This window comes from Galeopterus variegatus, unplaced genomic scaffold, assembly GCF_000696425.1.
Source record: "Galeopterus variegatus unplaced genomic scaffold, G_variegatus-3.0.2 Scaffold2880, whole genome shotgun sequence".
In the NCBI taxonomy this organism is placed as follows: Eukaryota; Metazoa; Chordata; class Mammalia; order Dermoptera; family Cynocephalidae; genus Galeopterus; species Galeopterus variegatus.
Genome location: NW_007728991.1, coordinates 43001 through 62326, shown reverse-complemented (window position 1 = coordinate 62326; position 19326 = coordinate 43001). Strand labels below are relative to the sequence as shown.

The window sequence follows — 19326 nt, the reverse complement described above, 5'->3', positions numbered from 1 at the left end:
TTCCACCCTCATGGGGCTGTGCGGACACAGTGTTTGGCATACAGTAGGCACTCAATAACTGCCAGCTGTAATTTTCTCTGAAGACCCGTCTTCTTCTACCCTTCTCTGGTTCTGGCTGGTTGTTTTGGACAGGGCTGGAGCACTGTGGAGGCATGCACGTCAGAGATGCAGGCTGGAGGCCCCCCACCTCCCGTGGGGCTCTGGGGGAAGTGAGCAGAGATGTGGGTTCACGTGGAAAAGTGACTTTTGAGCCCCTCCGAGGAGAGCAGCACCGTCTGCAGTAACTTGGCTTTGCTCTGTTAACTTTAGGATCTTCTAGTGACCGGACCCCCCTCAGCTGGTGCCTGGGAAATGGCAGCCGCTGCTAATTCAGCCTTGAAGACAGTCACTTGCCCGCTCAGCACCATTACTTAGGAGATAGAATTCAAGAGGTAAGATTGAAGTTACTGATGTGCACCTATCCGTCTAGTCATCCATGCCACAAGCACTGCCCTGTGCATCTACCCCCTCCCTCATCGATCCGTTCTCCCGCCCCCACCCCTCCCCCACCTCTGTGTGACCTCTCGTTCACCCACTGTCCATCCCGTAGCTCCAAACATCGCCTCCATCCACCTGCCATCCACTTACCTATCTATCCACTCACCTACCTGCCCACCTGTCCAGCTGTCTTTCCCGTCTTTCCATCCATGTATTCACTCATCTCTCAACCATTCGCTCACCTGCCCGTCCATCCATCCGTCTGTCCGTCCTTCCGTCCATCCACCCATTCACCCACTGACCTGTCCCATCCATTCGGCCACTCACTAAGCCATCCACCCGCTCCTCCACCCACCTAACCCGTCCATCTCTACGGCCACCCCGTCCATCCATCCACCATCTGTCAGCACGGTTTGTCCATGCACCTGCTTGACCACCCGCCTGGACACAGGTCTGGCTGCCCATTCATTGTTCCAGCCACCTCCTCATCCATCCCTCTCTTCTGCGGCTGATTCCTGCATCCTTTCATGGGTCAGGGAGTGCTTCCTGGGTGCCTCCTCTGCCAGAATCCAGAAGGGCTTCCTGTGGGGGGAGGAGATGGGGGAGGAATGCGAGGAAAGAGAGGGGGACGGGGGACGGGAGGAGATGTCAGAGAAGAGGAGGAGCTGTGTGGGCCACGTGTCTTGGGGGGCCTCCGGGAGGGGAGGCTGGGGTTCAGGATCCTTCACTGTGGAGAAGCCACTTGGGGCCCCATGAGGAAGGCCCAGGAGACAAAGGTTCCAGTGCAAGTGATTTAGTGGGAGGTGGACCCAGGGAGTCCTAGAGGGGAGTGAGGAAGTGAGACAGGGAAGGAGGGGAAGCCACAGAGGCCGTGTCGTTCATACGGTTACTGCCAGGGACAGCCGGGCTCCATCCAGATGGGCAAGCCAGGGGACAGTAAAGGACACACCCCTCAGAGTCAGCCCATCTGAGGGCAGCTTGCTGGGAGTTTATCCACCTGCTGCCATCAGTCACTGACTAAAGGCTGCTCCCGGTGGCATTACTCCCTGGCCTGGCCCCTGCAAGGGTAGAGTGCACTCCAGTGGCCAGAGGGGGCTTTGAGGAAAAAGACACTGGAGTTGGTTGTTGGGATGGGGGCAAGTGGGATACAAGTGGAGCAAGGACCACCCCCCAACCTGGCACATACTGACGAATCGACGCTGTTTCTGTCCTCAGGCCTAGCGTGAGCTTGGCACAAAAAGCCTGCATTGCATTGACCCCAAATGTTTGCAGGCCATGGGTGAGGGTGGTGGCAGAGGCTGTCTGAGCATCTGGCAGGGGGAGTTTGGCTTGGAAAGGTGGTTGGCCACGAGAGAGCCTTGGCTTCTTCCCAGATGGTGAGAAATGCCACCCGCTGACTCTTTTGTCTCCCCTCCCCGCCAGTGTTCTCACAAGCCAGCCTCAGCTTCCCTGCGGTCCCCCGCATGCCCAGCACATTCTCGGCTGTGTCCCCGCAGGGAGTGCCCCTGCTCACTGTCCTGTACTCTAGCTGGGCCTTGCTGGGGCCCTGCACGCTGGGCAGGGCTGGGCACAAAAGACGACCCTGTTCCCTCCAGCCTGGCCCTGCCTCACACTTCCTGTGTGAATGGGCAAAGGAGCCCTCTTCAAGCCTTGGTTTCACCATCTGCAAAGTAAGGATTGGGTTTTCAAGCTCTCATGACTGGACTGGGAAAGATTCTGAGGCTGTCCCCGGTTGCAGCAGGAAAGAGTTCTGTTATTGATTAGTGCTGTCTGCCCTGGGCACCGGCTAGAGGAAGCGGTGCACGCAGGCCACACGCTGGCCCTGCGCTGGCCCCACACTGTGTAGTCTTTGAGGAGTCTTCCAATGGTGGGGTTTCATCATGAGGTAGTAAGTGCCCCATCCCTGGACATTCCAAACAAGAGTGAATGGCTGTGGGTCAGTGCTGGTGAGGGTCCTTAAACCTCTGCTTTTGAATGCCAATTTGGGGTAATTTGTAGGTGACACCTGGCAGGCACCGGATGGCAGGGGCCTTGAGGACCGAGACTGGAATACGGTGTCACACCCACAGTTGGTTTCACTCCCACCTCCCAGACTGGGAGCTCCACTTCTTAAAGGCTGAGTGACCCTCAGCAAGTGACTCAGTCTTTCTGAGCCTGTTTCTTCATCTGGAAAACAGGAATAATAGTTGGTTACAGCATTACTGTGGGGATTAAATGAGCTAATTTACTAGAGCTCTTAGAACAGCACCTGGCAGGTAGTGAGCACTCGGTAAATATTGACTACTATGTCATACTTCTTGAGGGGTCTCAGCGCCAGCTGAAAGGCCCCTGTGGGAGGGGGACTGCTGGCATCTTCTCTGGGGCAGTGTGGCCCTCTCCACTGTCCCTTTTAGTCAGAGTTTTCTTGGCATCTGGGAATGTGGGCCCAGGACTTGCCCTGGTCTCCTCCCGGATGTCACTGAAACCTAAGGTGCCCAGAGCCTTAGGGGGCTGGGCATGGGGTGTCCTGCTCCATCCGGAGGCACCTCCCGGTGACTCTTGGGCCCCACCCTTGGGTCATGTGGCAGCTGCCGCCTGGCGTTCTCTCTAAAGCTCCCAGCCCAGGCCCTGGCTGGTGCTCTGGTTCTCTGAGCGTGCTGGATGCCAGGAGGCTGCACCTGTAGGTGCTGTGGCTGGCAGGAAAGTGGCTTGCAAGGCGGCAGGGCTGGCATCGGCACCACCACCCTCGGGAGTCTGCTGGGCCTGTGCTGCCCGTTCCCGGCCAGTGGGGCTCACCGCGCCCCTGCTCTGGAGTTGAAATCTCCTTGTCTAGCTCAGGTAGCGTATGCCTCTCTCCCTTCCCCTCCCTGCGAAGCTGGGGCCCCCGCTGGCCAGCCTGGGCCTCTGCAGAGGTTGGGCCTAACTGATGTCTCCAGCATCTCCTCCTGGCCCACGAATTGCTTTGTGACCTGGGACAAGTCTCTTCTTCCCCTCCCTGCGAAGCTGGGGCCCCCGCTGGCCAGCCTGGGCCTCTGCAGAGGTTGGGCTAACTGATGTCTCCAGCATCTCCTCCTGGCCCACGAATTGCTTTGTGACCTGGGACAAGTCTCTCTTTCTCTGGCGGCCTCGCTTCTTCCTTCCATCTATAAAATGGGGAGCCGGCTTCCTTGCTTGCTATGGCCTTTCCAGCAAAACAAATGCTCTAATCCCGTTTCTTACCCGATTTCACTGTATGTGCCCCTTTGGGCAAGAGCCAGACAGGCCTGCGTATCCCTGGTTAGGATATCATACTGTATTTCTTAAATTGAATCCTTAAAGACTGCACAGTTGTGCAACCTTCTTGCCACACCTGTGTCTGTACAGGAGTGTCAGAGTGTTTGGCAAGTTCGTGGTGCTAGGGTCTGCACTTGTGCTTCCTCTTCCGAGTCTTTCTTTGTGGTGCTGTATCCACCAAGTGCGTGGTGAGGGGCTCTCCACACCCCTAGCGGTTAGTGGCTCTCTCTCTGTCTTACACACGCACACACACGCACACACACTCACACACGCTCACAGCAGAGTGGGGCCACGAGAGGCCTAGGACTGACACTCTGGGCTCCAACTCTGTTTCTGCTCCTTCGTTTCTGGGTGACTTTGGACAAGTGGCTTTGCTCCTAGTCACTTTCTGGCTCTGAGAAATGGGGGAGCGGGGTGTGAACTTGACCTTGTTGATTTTCTCTGTGTGGTTTTAGGAGGAACATCAACAGAAGCGGGGGTTCCCAGGCCTGCGTGACCCTGTCTGGGTGGGTCCCACATGCCCAGCCCTGGCAGAGATGCCAGGAGCCACTGCACACCCTTACCAGGGGTAGTGTGCCAGGCTGGGCTCCCTGGCCTTTGATTCTTTCGATTCTGTTCCCTGCAGGCCTCGAGCTGCTCAGAGCATGAGCTGGAGCAGCCATGACCCGCTGGACATCCCTCAAGGCCCCCAGGCCACACAAACCTGCCCCCTGGGATCTGGCGGACACCCACCGGCGTCTGAGTGTCCCGACCCTGGCCACCTCCCGCTGGAGGGCCCAGAAATCTGGGGCTGAGCCATCTTCCCAGCACAGTCCCTGGGGTCTGCACCGCCGCCGGCTCCCTGCCTCCTGGCCCAGGCAGAAGCAGCGTCGACCATTACGGCCTCAGGCCTCAGCTCCTCAGACCCATGGTGAGGTGGTCAGCTGGAGCAGCCATGGGGAGGATGGCAGAGTGAGGAAAGGTGTCCCCCCAAGATCCCATGGCAGGACCTTGTGTTAGACAGAAGTGGTTTGAATCTCTGCTCTCCTGCTTAGTGGCTGTGTGGCTTGAGGGGAGTCAAGGTGCAATGTGGTAGCGACCTCCTTGGGTTGTGAGAGGGTGACTTGAGAGCATTTGCCAATGTGTCTGGCCCCTGTGGGGGCAGAACCTTGCCTGCTCTCCCTGCGGGTCTCCCAGGAAGCCGTAGCTGTGAGCATCTTATACCTGCCAGGCTCTGGAGCCCCAGTAGCCCCTGCCACTGACACAGACCGTGGGAGTGCTGCACAGCCTGGCTGCTCACCCTCCAGCCTCAACTGTCTTCCAGGTGTTTGGAGCAGAGCTTAGAGGCCATGCCCCTCTGAGGTCCTGGCTAGTGAGGCTGAATCCCAGCATTGCCACCTTCTGCCTGTGGACTTGGGCAATTCACGTCTGGTGTCTGAGCCTCCAGGTCTTTGTCTGAGAAACAGGATGGCCTGGCCTTCCCTAGAGGGCCCAAAGGATTTGAAGACAGCTCCACACAGTGCCTGGCCCACTCAGCCACAGTGGGCCCTTCTCCTGGGGGGCCTTAGTGTCTTCCAGGGAGAGTGGCAGCCGGCGCTCGAGGGTCCTGAGGCTCTGTCTAGTTCTGAGCTCCTGGTGTGATTGTGTGGGGACTGAGGGTGCCAGGTCTCCCCATGGGTGGGGAGCAGTGTGTCTAACTTCTCAGTACCCCATCCACACCAGCAGGCCCCACATCTGCCCCTCCTTCCAGCCCAGCTCAGCCGAGACAGGCTGAAGTCCAGATGGCATCAGTGGCCACAGGGCCAGGGCCCCCACTCACTGATGCCTCAGCCTGGCACCGACAGGCTGGCATGGAGCCTGTGGAGCAGGGGGGAGGGGCAGCCACAGCCTGTTTGTCCTGGGTGGACATGGGCCGCCGGTCGTGAGAGCAGGGTTTGTTTTGGCTGGTTGTGGGTGGGTGCTGTGGGGTGCTGCTCTGGGGTGACCCAGTGTGCCTGAGTGTGGGTGTAGCAGGCTGGCCCTGGAGCCAGGTGCACACCCCGAGTGGGCTGAAGGTGGTGATGGGAACAGGTGACACTTCTGAGCCCTCCCCATGCACCAGGGTGGTGGCCCTAGGGCTGCCTCCTTACTGCCACTGGAGACAAGGAGAAAGCAGGCATGGAGCCAGGTGCACACCCCGAGTGGGTGCTGTGGGCAGGTGTGCAATCAACAGGAGGGCAGGCAGGATCCAGCTTGGGCCATGTGTGCAAAAGGGCAGAGGGGGGAAAGATGGGGGTGGCAGACCCTGCTCTAGGGCAGGGGGGTAAGAAAGCGGGGAGCACCATGGAGAGCTCCTTGCCCCCCGGGGAGTTGGTGGGCTCAGGTGGGGTGAGCAAGTGCAAGGCCTGCTGCGTCTATTGCTCCTCCTGCCCTCGCTGTTCTGCCGAGGAGCCTGTGCACGGTGTTATGGCGGGGGAGGGGAATGCAATCTTCCTGGGCACAAGGAGGCCTCTGGAGACGGTGGCGTTGGGGCCAAGGCCCAAAGGAGGCGAGGCTGCGGGAGGTCGTCTGGAGGAGGGCATCCAGGGCAGGTTCGAGGAACAGCTCTTGGCCGTGGCTGCCGCAGAGCCAGCGAGGGGGAGGCTGGGGGTGAGGTCCGAGGGGTCACGGGGCTCTGCCCGTGCAGATCCTGCATAGCCCGGGGAGGACCGTGGCGCTGAGCAGAGGAGGGATGGATCCTGTGGCTGCTGCAGGGACTGGGGGCCGGGCAGAGGCAGGGAGGCTGGCACTGTGTCCCCCACACTGGTCCAGGTGGGTGATGACAGGGACTGAGGCCTTGAAGGTGGGAGAAGGGGTTGGACCCTAAATAGAGTTTGGAAGCAGAGCCCTGGGTGTGGGAGTGAGTTGAGATGAATCCAAGGGTTTTGGCTGGAGTTACTGGGAGGCTGGAGAGGCTGTTTTCCCAGCTGAGAAGGTGGGGTGAGGAGCTGGCACAGGGCGGGAGGGAAGCCCAGGACCTTGGCTGTGGGTGACTTAGGGTCAAAGCGTCTGCCAGCCTCATCCGTGGCCCCAGGGTGGGGGCGAGGAATGAGCTGGTGCCCCCTGCTCAGCCAGACCACCCTTTTCTGTGTTGCAGGAACCCCCACTCCTGGAGCCAGCCTGGGGGCGAGCCGAGGCCCCCCCAGCCCCGGGATGACCGCGGCCAGCCGGGCCAACCCCTACAGCATCGTGTCGTCGGAGGAGGACGGGCTGCACCTGGTCACCATGTCGGGTGCCAACGGCTTTGGCAACGGCAGGGTGCACACGAGGCGCAGGTGCCGCAACCGCTTCGTCAAGAAGAACGGCCAGTGCAACATTGAGTTTGCCAACATGGACGAGAAGTCGCAGCGCTACCTGGCCGACATGTTCACCACGTGCGTGGACATCCGCTGGCGCTACATGCTGCTCATCTTCTCGCTGGCCTTCCTGGCCTCCTGGCTGCTGTTCGGCATCATCTTCTGGGTCATCGCCGTTGCTCATGGCGACCTGGAGCCGGCCGAGGGCCGTGGCCGCACCCCATGCGTGATGCAGGTGCACGGCTTCATGGCGGCCTTCCTCTTCTCCATCGAGACGCAGACCACCATCGGCTATGGGCTGCGCTGCGTGACGGAAGAGTGCCCGGTGGCTGTCTTCATGGTGGTGGCGCAGTCCATCGTGGGCTGCATCATTGACTCCTTCATGATTGGCGCCATCATGGCCAAGATGGCCCGGCCCAAGAAGCGGGCACAGACGCTGCTGTTCAGCCACAACGCCGTGGTGGCACTGCGCGACGGCAAGCTCTGCCTCATGTGGCGAGTGGGCAACCTGCGCAAGAGCCACATCGTGGAGGCCCATGTGCGGGCCCAGCTCATCAAGCCCCGGGTCACGGAGGAGGGTGAATACATCCCGCTGGACCAGATTGACATCGACGTGGGCTTCGACAAGGGCCTGGACCGCATCTTCCTGGTGTCGCCCATCACCATCCTGCATGAGATCGACGAGGCCAGCCCGCTGTTTGGCATCAGCCGGCAGGACTTGGAGACGGACGACTTTGAGATCGTGGTCATCCTGGAGGGCATGGTGGAGGCCACGGCCATGACCACCCAGGCCCGCAGCTCCTACCTGGCCAACGAGATCCTGTGGGGCCACCGTTTTGAGCCTGTGCTCTTTGAGGAAAAGAACCAGTACAAGATCGACTACTCGCACTTCCACAAGACCTACGAGGTGCCCTCCACGCCCCGCTGCAGTGCCAAGGACCTGGTCGAGAACAAGTTCCTGCTGCCCAGTGCCAACTCCTTCTGCTATGAGAACGAGCTGGCCTTCCTGAGCCGCGACGAGGAGGACGAGGCAGACGGGGACCAGGATGGCTGCAGCCGGGAGGGCCTCAGCCCCCAGGCCAGGCATGACTTTGACAGACTCCAGGCTGGTGGTGGTGCCCTGGAGCAGCGGCCCTACAGACGGGAGTCGGAGATCTGAGCCACCGCTGGCCTAGAAGCAGCATCCACCCCCCCGCCAGGGAGAGGCCCCGGTGTCCCTCAGGGGCCCTGGGCCTGAGCAGAACGGGCCAGGTGCCCTGGGTTGCAGACTCAGTAGCGTTTTAGTTGTTTTACATTTCTTCGCAGTGGCCTCAGAAAGTTGGCGGGAGAATGGGCGGCCAGAGTCAGCAGCCCCCAGCCCCAGGCACAGGGGCAGGGAGGTGGCCTCCCGGGGGGGCCAGGCCACAGGAGCCAGGGGCTTCTGCATGAAGATAGAGCTGCAGCCTGCCCAGGAATGGCTCAAAAGTGGGCCCAGCCTCTGCAGTCAAAGGCTGGCAGGCTGCAGTGCACCGCACTGGTTTTTAACTTGGGGAGAAACTCCGGGTTTCAGCTTTCTCAACCTTAGCTTGGGTGAGACTGTTTACAAAAAAAATAATAATAATTAACATGCAGTTGAAAAAATTTTTTTAATTCATAGGTGGGGGGAAGGACAATTAGAATTCCATGGGTATACCATGATGTGAACAGCCGACAGAGGCTCCGGAAGGTTCCCCAAGGTGGGACTGGCCCCTCCCCCTGTGTGTGCTGGGCCCACGACCCCCCTGGGCAAGGGCTGTGCTCCACGTGCAGTTCCTCATGCTCCCGGGCAAATTAGGTCCTCTTTGTGATAGAAAACCCAAAACCATGTTAATGAGTATAATAAAAACTTCCTTATGTCACTGGGTGAGGGTGGGGGATGGGAAGAAACCAATTTGAGCTTTCTGAGTTTGACTTTGTACCCTAGAGGTGCATCTCAGGGCTGGGTATGGGACATGCTGTTGAGGGTTCCCTCCCCCGCCACCCTGATTCCCATGTTTTGCTTCTCTCTCCGTTCCTGCCCGGTGGCCTCCGCCCTTCCACAGTGAGGGGCAGTCGGGAGTGGATGGCTCCTTGGGAAGGGAGGTCGGGTTCCCAGACTAAGGGAAGCAGATCAGCCCCCAGCCCCACTGGGCCCACAGCGTGAGTCGTGCCTTAGAGACTCTGGGTTCCTGTTTTTATTGGACTCGCCCTGCCCGCCCCTCTGCTTTGGGAAGGTGGCAAAGCTGGGCTCACCTGGCACACAGCCCTCCACACCTGGGGCAGTACAGGTGAGCCCAGATCAGGCACAGCCAGGCTCCGTGGCCTGCTACTGAGTGGCAGAGGAAAGATCTTAAGAAAGGAGAGGAATTGTCACCCCTCCCATCAACTTAGATCTGGGAAGTGTCACACTCACTCAGAGCTGAATTGAGACATTGGCCACAGAACAGAGAATTCCTGCTCAGGCTTCAGGGGCCTCTTCTGCCCACCTCCAGTCAAGGCATTGTGACACTCTTGTCAGGAAGAGGTTTGGGGCCCTCTTGCTGTCACTGGCCATTGGCTCTGCTGCCCTGTCTCGTTCTTGGCAGCTGGCAGGGGCCAGGCCCTGGGATGGAGTACAGACTTCCCCAGGGCTGCTGGCAAGCCTTCTCCTCTCTGGACCAGGCCCCCCAAGAAGGCAGTGGTTAGAAAGCCTGTGTCTCCAAGACAGCTCAGAACCAGAAGACACCAAGTGGGGAAACTGAGGCAGAGAGCAGCGAAGGGGACGTGCCAGGTTGTGCATCGGGTGGGGGTTGGGGGGAAGCAGGAGAGGCTGGGGGCCCGGGGTGGGGACTCCTGACTTCTCTCTTCCTCTTTCCCTCGTGGCAGCTGGAGACCTGGTCCTGAGGACCAGGGACCATGATGTAGACAGAGGCTATTAGTTCCCTGCAAGACGGCAGGAGCAGGGGCCCAGAGACTCCCCAGCCCCCATACCCTGAGGTAGGCCTGGCTCCAGACACCCCGTCGTAGTCCCAGACTCCAGCCCAATTTCTGGCCTAGAAGATTCAGCCTCTTTCCTCTCAGGATCTGCTGGAAGGGCCTCACATCCTTCCGGCTCCTGGGCCTGGCCCCCAGCCCCAAAGCCTGCCTGGCTCTCTCAGCCTTAGCCCTGGGAGCCTGGGGTGGAGTTGGCATGGGAGTGCTTGGTTCTTACCCACCACCAAAATTGGCAGGCTGAGGGATGGGGAGGGATGGGGGTGGCCCCTGGTCACTCGGTGCTGGCAGAGGGGCCCCTGCCCTGCCCTGCTCTTGCAGGGCCTGGTGGGCTAGACTTCTATTCTCCCACCCAGGGAGGAGCCCAGGGCCCCCAGGTGCCCCAATGCTTGCTCCCTGGCCATCTTGATGGCCTGGTGCCCTCACTGTCAGGCCTGCCCTCTTCCCAGGCCCATGCCGCTGGTCCAGGCCCAGCCCCCGCGGGAGAGCAGCCCCGAGCCGCCTTTCATCTCGCCAAAGGCAGGCAGAGGCTGCGTTTTCAAGCTCTTCTGCCCTCTTTTTCCCTTTCCCTGCATTTATTTATTTATTTATTGCTTGTGCTAAAGACCAAAATAGTCTCCCTCTTTAGTGCCCTTGAAGGGGGAGGGCGGATGGGAGGAGCCATGTGAGTGTGCAGGAAGACTCGGCCCCCGGGGAGTGCATGTGTGTGCACACGTGCGCACATGTGAGTGGTACAGAGGTGCACGGGCGACTCTCTCCACGCGTGTAACTGGGTGATAACAGGTACGTGGGATGTACGTGTGTGTATGCAGTTAAGTGTGTCTGCCCACAGGCGTGTCCGTGTGCATGTTTTCTGTGTGGGGGGCTGGGTGCACACGTCAGGTTGGATGCTGTGCACAAGTGGAGTGTGTGTGCCAGGGTGGAGCACCTGAGGGTGAGCGTTTGCACCTGGCTCGTGTGTAGGAGGTCATGTGTGTTTGTCTGTGTAAACACATGTACGTGTATGTGTGGATGTGCGCGAATGTCAGCGGGGCGGTTTGTCTGTGTGCAGCTGGTGCACGCTGCTCAGAACAAGGTGGCCGCCCCCTGACCCCCTGCTGGTGCTGTGCCACCTGGTCCCTGCCTGATGGAGGGTCCTGGGGGGGCGGGAAGTAGCCACCGTCAGGAAGCCCCTGCATAGGGTGTCTGTCCTGTGTGAGGTCACAGAATGTCAAACCTATTTTAAATGGTGAAACTGGAGAATTTCCATGTTATTTTCAATACCTAGCAGTATCTAAAGATGTAGGCAATGAGACTAGGCCTCATTAAATGCATTTTGATCTCTTTGAGTGCCACTGTGTCGAGATGTGTGTCTGACAGTCACCGGGCGTCTGCCCTGCGCTCAGCCCCCGAGTGCTGGGGTGAAGCTCCCTGGGCCCATCTTCAGGGGTGGGGGTGGGACACGGCAGCAGCTGCGGGAGGAGGGACAGAACACAGCCTCCTCGCAGACGCCCAGTGGTCTTCCAGCCAGCACCTCCCTGAGCTGCCTTCCCGCCCACCTGTCCTTCCTCCCCAGAGGTGTGCAGGTCACCTGGCAGGTGCAGGTGATGCTGAGCCCAGTTGTGCCCTCCCAGGACTCTGGCGGGATGCGGGATGCAGGCAGCCCTGTTCCCACTGGGAGAGCGGAGAGGACGCCTGAGTCCAGCCTGGTGTGGGGCTTCTCTGCGGAGCTGACCTGTGAGGCGGGGTGGGTTGTGGGACAGAGGGCTGACAAGTGCTGCTGTGGGGGATGGCACTGCCCATTTTCTGGAAACTAGACTTACATCTGCATCAAGGGGCTCAGACTCTGGGATCTCTGTGGTCTTCTGGCAGAGGCTCTTGGAGAGAGAATTCCTGCCTTTGCCCCACTATTTCCATGAGCAAAGAGTTCTCCATTCCTTTGCATTGACAAAGAACCCAGGGGACTTTTATTCTGCAGGATTTAAATGGTGGTTCCAGATGGGACACCCGGAGTCATTCTCAGGCAGTGGTGATGTGTTTGATGAGACCTGGAGCGGGGGCTTGGGGGACTGGGGCAGCGCTGGTCCAGGAGGCTTCTTGGCCTGGAGAGAGGGAAGACCCGGAGCTGGTTGGCTTGTTTGGTGGGGGCCCCCCCTCCCCTGGCCTTGGAGCTCCCCTGGGGCCCCACCAGAATTTAAGCCAATTGGGGCCAGAATGCTGTGACCTCCCTCTGTGCCCCCCTCCCCGGGCCATTCCCACAGCACTGACTGGCAGGTGTGGGGCACTGAGGACCTGAGAACCTGGGCCAATTGGTACTCAATAAATATTTATTGCTCAAACTTTGTGACACCCAAGCTCACATGTCCCTTGGTCCCCTCTGTCCTGGCTGTGCTAATACCCCAAAGGGTCCTGGGTCAGACCCCATACCCCTAGGCTGGGGGACCTTGAGTGAATTCCTTTTCCCCTCCAGCCTTAGTTACCTCATCTGTAAAAAAAGGGTGTTTGTAAAAAGGCCAGCTCACAGATTTGTTGAAAAGAGTGCTGGGAGAGAGATAACCTCTACTTAGTGAGTGCTCCTTGGTGCCCTGCTTTCTCTAGAATAGTTTGCCCTGGTGCCTGCCGCGATTGCCTGAGGTGTGGGTGGTGCACAGGGAGGGAGGACATGGCCGGCCCAAGGTCACAGCGAGCTCCTTGGTGCCCTGCTTTCTCTAGAATAGTTTGCCCTGGTGCCTGCCGCGATTGCCTGAGGGGTGGGTGGTGCACAGGGAGGGGGGACATGGCCGGCCCAAGGTCACAGCGAAGGAGACCTGACAGCAGGCCTATGTGCAGCAAGCCGCCAGCTTCCCTCACCTTCCCAAGAGTGAAATGAGCCCAAACAGAATCTGCTTTAAAACAAGAGCTGGGGGGTAGGGGTGCGATTCAGTGATAAGCGTTTACTGACCACCTGATAACTTGAAGTTAGAGGTCTGTAAGTCACCTCGTTTATCCTGGGCATGCTCCCACTAGGCTGGCCTGGAAGGCACTATTAACCTGTTTTAGAGGAAATTGGTTGAGGAACGTTTAGGGACTTGCCCAAGATCACTGGAGGGTAGTTATCGAGCTGGGATCTGAGCCAGGCCTGGGGCCCTGTCCTGCATCCTTTATGTCAGGTCAGTTGACCCAGACACCACCCACTGGGCACTGGACCCCTCGGGGCCTCTCTGCCGGCCAGTGGCCAGGGCTGGGGCTGGAATCTTGGCCAGCAGAGGGACAGCTGTGCAGGGGCCTGCCCTGGACTCATCTGCAGTTCATTCTCTGAAAATCAGTCTCCTGCTGTGGAGCCCCCACAGCGCTGGAGGGAATTACAAGCTGAGATCAGAGCTGCTGTTTGTTCCCTGGTTGCTGTGGGGGCCTCAAAGGTCACACCCCTTCCCGTGACATCTCACTCTCCACCCAGCACCAGAGTGGTCTTCTTGACCAGAATCAGGCCCTGAAACCTCCTGCTTGAAACCCTCTCTAGCTTCCCACCACATGGAAGGTAAAGTCGCCAGGCTCTGTCCGGGCTGGTCACAAGGAGCCCATGGGACCACATGCAGGGCTCAGCCTTCGTTCCCAGGACTCCTGCCCCACCACAGCCACATCATGGCTGCTGGCCCTCCCAGGACCGCCAGTAGCTCTAGAGGGGGGACCTTTGTTCTATCCTGTGCGTGGCTGTGTTCCAGCTCCCAGAATGGCAAGGACTGGCACCCAGCAGGTGCTCAGTGAATCCTTGACTGTTCCAAGAAGATGGAAAAGGACCTCGGAAGGTAAGAGGTAGGTACAGTGCTGGCTGGTGTCTGAGAGGGGCGGGGGCCCTGCAGCAGGGTTGGGTGGGCGCGGTGACCATCAGTGATGGGACAGGGAGGGGTAGGACCCCCCTGGGGGCCAACAGGCCTCCCCTATAAAGAAAGTGGGCTCCACAGGCAACCCCCAGTCTCCAATGTGGGATCTACTGCCCAGGGCTTTTAAAATGTTCTGTGCTGTGCGCAGTGTCCTTTTGGAATCACATTTTGAAAGGCATAAAAGAAACTCATTTTATTGAAATTCAGTTATTGAAGTATGAATGGATACATTTGTGACGTACTCATAGCTGCATTTCGGGCAGGACCCGACCACGCGGAGCCCCATCTCCCTTGGTGGTGAGCACGGCCTCTCTTCCGCGGTGTCCCGGCAATGTCCCGGGCGTGGAAGGCCGCCGGCTCTGTGGTGATGGGACTGTGGTCGCCTGCGTCCATACAGGGAGGTGTGAATGCTTCTCACCCAGATGCAGGCGCCCCTGAATCTTATCCCCAGATGCTGCGGGCGTGCAGGCCACAGGGGCTGGGCTGGGCAGGGGTCATTTCTTGAACCCTATGCTGAACCTCAGAGGCAGAACACCCCATGTGTCCACCTGGCCCGGCCCGGTGGCCCCCATGCAGCACGGGGCAGCGCCAGCTCGGGGGCAGGACAGAGAGGCCTGGCTCCGATCAGTGGATACTTACAGGGCGCTTCCTCCATGCCTGGCCCAGGTGCCATAAATGCTGAGTGCTGTGAAGCAGGTGGTGGCAGGAGAGGAGGGCAGTTGAAGTGGCCCTTGGGGGAGGTGACCCTCGCGCTGGCCCTGAAGCCACCCAGAGTACGTTTGAGACCCTGAAGATCGACTTCCTGGGTGTGACTCTGGCCCTACTTCTCCTCTGCTCGCCCCACCCAGTGAGCTAATGTCTCTGCCTCAGTTTTCTCCTCTGTAAAATGGGGCTGATGGTCACCAGGCAGCACAGCAACTGCTTGTAACAGCACATGGCACACAGAGGAGCTAGCTAGGCACCAGCTCTTCTCTCTCGTCCCCATTATCTGGGGGGCAAGTGTCCCAGGGGGGCAGCCTTGGGCTGGTGCTTGGTGGGCTTGAGGAGCAGAGGCCAGCATGGAGGGACCAGTTGAGCCAGGGGTAGGTGCAGGATGGGAGAAGGGACGGGCCAGGGCTGGGGTTGGGCTCTGCTGACTCCAGGTGTGGTGGGAGCAAGAAAGACCTGTGAAATGTTTGACTTTTTAGGGTCACTCTGGCTGCTGTGCAGGAAGTGGCACAGTGAGGCCAGTGTGGTGGCCGGGGAGAGGGCAGGGGGCTTGGCCAGACTGGAGAGCAGGGAGTGTGGGGGTCGGGCCGGCTTGAGAAGCTGAGTGAGCAACCCGGCCAGGCCGAGGGGGTCGAGGGGGATGAGGGGGATGTGAGGATGGGGCTGGCCCGCTGCTGTGGCGTGAGCGTGGGTGGGTGGAGGAGTGGGGTAGGGGCAGGGGTAGCCCGGGGTGCCGGTGTCCCCAGATATGTGAGAGTGCAAGCGGGTGGCACGGCCACGTTGGAAGCCAGCCTGGCAGCTTCTTGACACCGTTAGACACACACTTACCAGGCGGTCCAGCCGTCCCTCCACTGGGTGCTGCTCAAGAGTAATGAGCACCCCCTGCAGCTCCCTTCAAGCTGGGTTCTGGCCTGGGTGGGATGTGATGGGTGAGCAAAGTCAGAGCTGGGGCCAGAGTGGAGCCCGCAGGATGGGTGACCGCTGGGACCCTGGAAGTAGCCGTGGGGCCTGACATGCGGCCAGGCGCCCACTGGCTGAGGCCACCAAATTCCTGGGGCTGAACAAACGAAGCGCTAGGGGGACCCCCAAAGTAAGGAGAGGCAGTGCTGTGGGGGCTCTGTCCCCAGCCCCGAGGCGATGACTCAGGGAAAATGGGTCAATGTCCTTACTGAAGGGCATGCCAGGTGGAGTAGATGGGCCCAGGGACACTCGGCCAGGGCCAGGAACCCCCAGGGCATCTGGGCTTCTGGAAAAAGTCCAAAGAGCAGGGACTAGACTCCAGCCACCTCCCTCAGTGTGTCCTGGGGGACACTTCAAAGAAAACTCCGGCCCAGGGACACTCGGCCAGGGCCAGGAACCCCCAGGGCATCTGGGCTTCTGGAAAAAGTCTAAAGAGCAGGGACTAGACTCCAGCCACCTCCCTCAGTGTGTCCTGGGGGACACTTCAAAGAAAACTCCAAGCCAAAGGTAGCCATATAAATTATTGTTCAAGTCAAGACCCTTTTGCAAATGAAAGGGTAAGATTAATAACAATTACACGGGGAAAACGGGTGAAATGTGACCATGCCACGCAGACCAACTGGATCTCAGTGAGGCTGTGCAGGCAGGGGTGGGGCCGCCCTATCCCCACCCGTCCTCTTGCCACACCGCATCCCTGCATGGCCCACACACAGGACACTAAACAGTGTCTCAAACAAACACGTCACTAAACAAAGTGACACATACATAAACAGAAAGACAAAGAGACAGGCAGATACATGGTAGAAGACAGACAGATGGACAGATACTCCATAGGGACAAAAAGATAGACAACAGATTATACAGAAACAGACACCAACACACACAGAGAAAAAAGACAGTTATACAGTAAGAAAGAAAAACAGACACAGAGACATAGACAAAGCGACAGGTTGGCAGAGGGAAAGGCAGGCGGTAGACAGACAGATATATACATAAACAGATGTACAAATAGCTAGAAAGACAAAGAGAAAGAATGGCAGACTGATGGATGACAAGCCAAATGGATAGAAAGACAGAGAGATGGACAGATAAGGAGACAGGTAAATAGACTGACAGAGACAGAGACAAGCAGAGAAAAAGAAAGACAGGTGAACAGCACATAGGCAGATGGACGGGTACATGAATAGAGGTACAGGTAGACAGACGAACGTAGAGACACACAAACAGACATATGTACACAGAGGCGGACAGAGATTTAAAATTGAGAGCGACAGACAGATATATATTCAGCCTGTCAGAGAGACAGATAAGTATCTATGTACCTGCACCTGTACATCTATCTACTGATCTACGCATCTATCTATGTATGGAAACAGAGGGAGGTAGCCAGACGTATAGATATACAGGTAGAAAGGCAGATAGACAGAAAGAAAAACAGACACATTGAAAGAAAAAGAGACAGAGTAGACAGATGGAAAGACAGACTGAGTCATCAGCCAGTAGACAAATTAATGGGAAGACAGAGACAGAGAGAGATCGGGACATAGGCAGGTAAAGAGATAGATAAAAATAGATATGGAAAGAGAGAGACAGAGGCAGATGGATGGACAGATGGGTGCATAGATGGTGGACAGATAGAGAGACAGATGGACAGAAAGGTAGACAGACTGACAATGAGCAGGTCAATCCAGTTTAAGAGAGAGGCAGATGGACGATATGTGTATATAGACAGACATACACAACAGAGACAGATCGGAAGACAGATTGACAGATATATAGACACATATATGTAAAGATAGACAGATAAATAGATAGAGTGAGACAGACGGAAAGACAGACATACAGGCAGGCAAGTAGGTAGAGAGACAGACATAGACAGAGGTGGCTGATAGAAAAAAGACAGATAGACGGCCATATACACAGAAGGATCTACAGAAAGAAATAGAGAGATGATAGATAGCTACAGTAATTCAGAGACAGGAAGGCAAACAGACACACAGACACACTGATAGACACACAGATAGACACACTGATAGACGCACAAATATATAGCCAGAGAGATAAGTGATTATACAGTAGACACACAGAGAGGCTGTAGATGATTCATAAAGCAGATGTACCTCACAGGGTCTGGTGTTCCAAAGCCTTGCTGCTTCAAATATTGACCTTGCAAAGGACAGGAAATTTCCCCCAGGCTATTGAGTCTCTGTTGCAAGATTAAAAATTGTAACACAGAAAGGCTGCTGGTTCTAAGACAGACAAGTTACTAGTTGATATGTAAAGTTACTAAAAAGCTGCTAGAGGGAAAAGGAATATCGGCTAAATCAAGTCCTTGTTAGTGGATCACTTAATTGCCTAACAGACTGTCATCTGACTTGTTTTTACTGAACGTTACCAGCTTCTATTGTAAAACTTGTTACACGGTACTTAGGTGGGGTTTTGCTATGTTCTCTTCCTGTAACTTCTTGGTCTGGAGAATAAATGCAGGAAGAGAACCCCAATTCGTGGTTAATTTCCCAAATGGAAGAAATGACTCCTCGTGCTTGAGGAAGTTTTGGGATATTAACCCCTTTCTGGGGCTTCTCACTGCTCAAAACAGGTGGGCTTTGAGTAATCTTTGGCGGCTGTGTCACCCAGGGGAAAAGGAGTGACAAATCCGTGGGAGGCAAAGCAACAAGAAGCAGACAGACAGACAGATACACATGCAGAAGATAAAAACACAGAGAAGCCGGGCCGGCCCGTGGCTCACTTGGGAGAGTGTGGTGCTGACAACACCAAGTCAAGGGTTAAGATCCCCTTACTGGTCATCATAAAAACAAACAAACAAACAAAAACCCCCCACAGAGAAGTGGACATACCCACACAGCAGATAGGCAGACAGACTGATAGACAAATAGATGGATATCCAGACAAATGTATAATATATTGACAGACAGGCAGACAGAAAGCTGGACAAATAGACAAACTGACAGAAAGATTGACAGACAGACAGACAAAAAGAATAGCCAGATAAACAGAAAGATAGGCACAGAGATGGCCAGAAAGACAGAAAGGCAGACCGAGAGACAGACACATAGAAAGAGAGACAGATTGGCAGACAGACAAACGGATATGCAGAGAGACAGAGAGACTAAAGACAGATAAAGCAATTGAGCGACAGGTAGATGGAAGGACAGACACAGACATGAAGATGGGAAGGTAGACATGCAGGGCACAATAGCTTGTCAGATGGACACACAGAGAGGCAGGTTAGATGGACAGACCGAGTGAAGGGCGGGCAGGCGTCTCAGTTTATGAGTGACTAAAAAGCACGCTCCGATTGTTTCTCCTGCTCTCTTCCAGGTCTTGGATCTCTGTTTCCTGGCATTGATTTCCTCTTCAGAGCCAGATCTTGTACCAAAGAGGCCTCCTCTTGACCCAGCACCCCGCGCCACACTTGCCTCTAGCTATGCCGGCTGCTTGGTTATGTCGCAGCAGGAACCCCTCCTGGAAGGGAGGGGGCAGCGGGGCAGGCTGGCGTGTCCCCTGAACCCCTTTCCTGAGCTGGAGGAGGGCGTCTTCAGGTGGTGTGGGTGCATAAACATCAAAAGAGGAGCCCTTGCACTCCTGTTTCTAGCTACTGTATGGAGTGGGGTGTGTGCACGTGGCGGGGAGTGGGGCACGACGGAAAAAACGGTGAACGTTCCACTTTCTATGAGGGATAAAACCTTCATGGATTACAAATCAAAGGCTCATATTGATTGTATTTTCATTAAAATATACAAAATGAATGCAATTTTTTTTTACTGACACTCTTTTTTTTTTTTTTTTTTTTTTTTTTTTTCCGTTCC

At 56.9% G+C, this 19326-nt stretch overlaps 1 protein-coding gene across 2 annotated transcripts; it reads left to right on the top strand.

Annotated features, from left to right (window-relative positions):
- Nucleotides 1–307: 307 nt before the first annotated feature.
- On the top strand, nucleotides 308–8613 carry KCNJ12 (potassium inwardly-rectifying channel, subfamily J, member 12). 2 transcript variants are annotated; one of them, XM_008583272.1, is made up of 2 exons: nucleotides 308–431; nucleotides 6824–8613. In XM_008583272.1, the coding sequence occupies exon 2, from the start codon at nucleotides 6880–6882 to the stop codon at nucleotides 8179–8181; it is 1302 nt and encodes a 433-aa protein (XP_008581494.1). In that variant the 5' UTR covers nucleotides 308–431; nucleotides 6824–6879; the 3' UTR covers nucleotides 8182–8613. The 2 variants fall into 2 exon arrangements, with proteins under 2 accessions (XP_008581494.1, XP_008581493.1); XM_008583271.1 differs by lacking the exon at nucleotides 308–431 and adding an exon at nucleotides 4390–4639 and having other exon boundaries at nucleotides 6824–8599.
- The last annotated feature ends 10713 nt before the right edge of the window (nucleotides 8614–19326 follow it).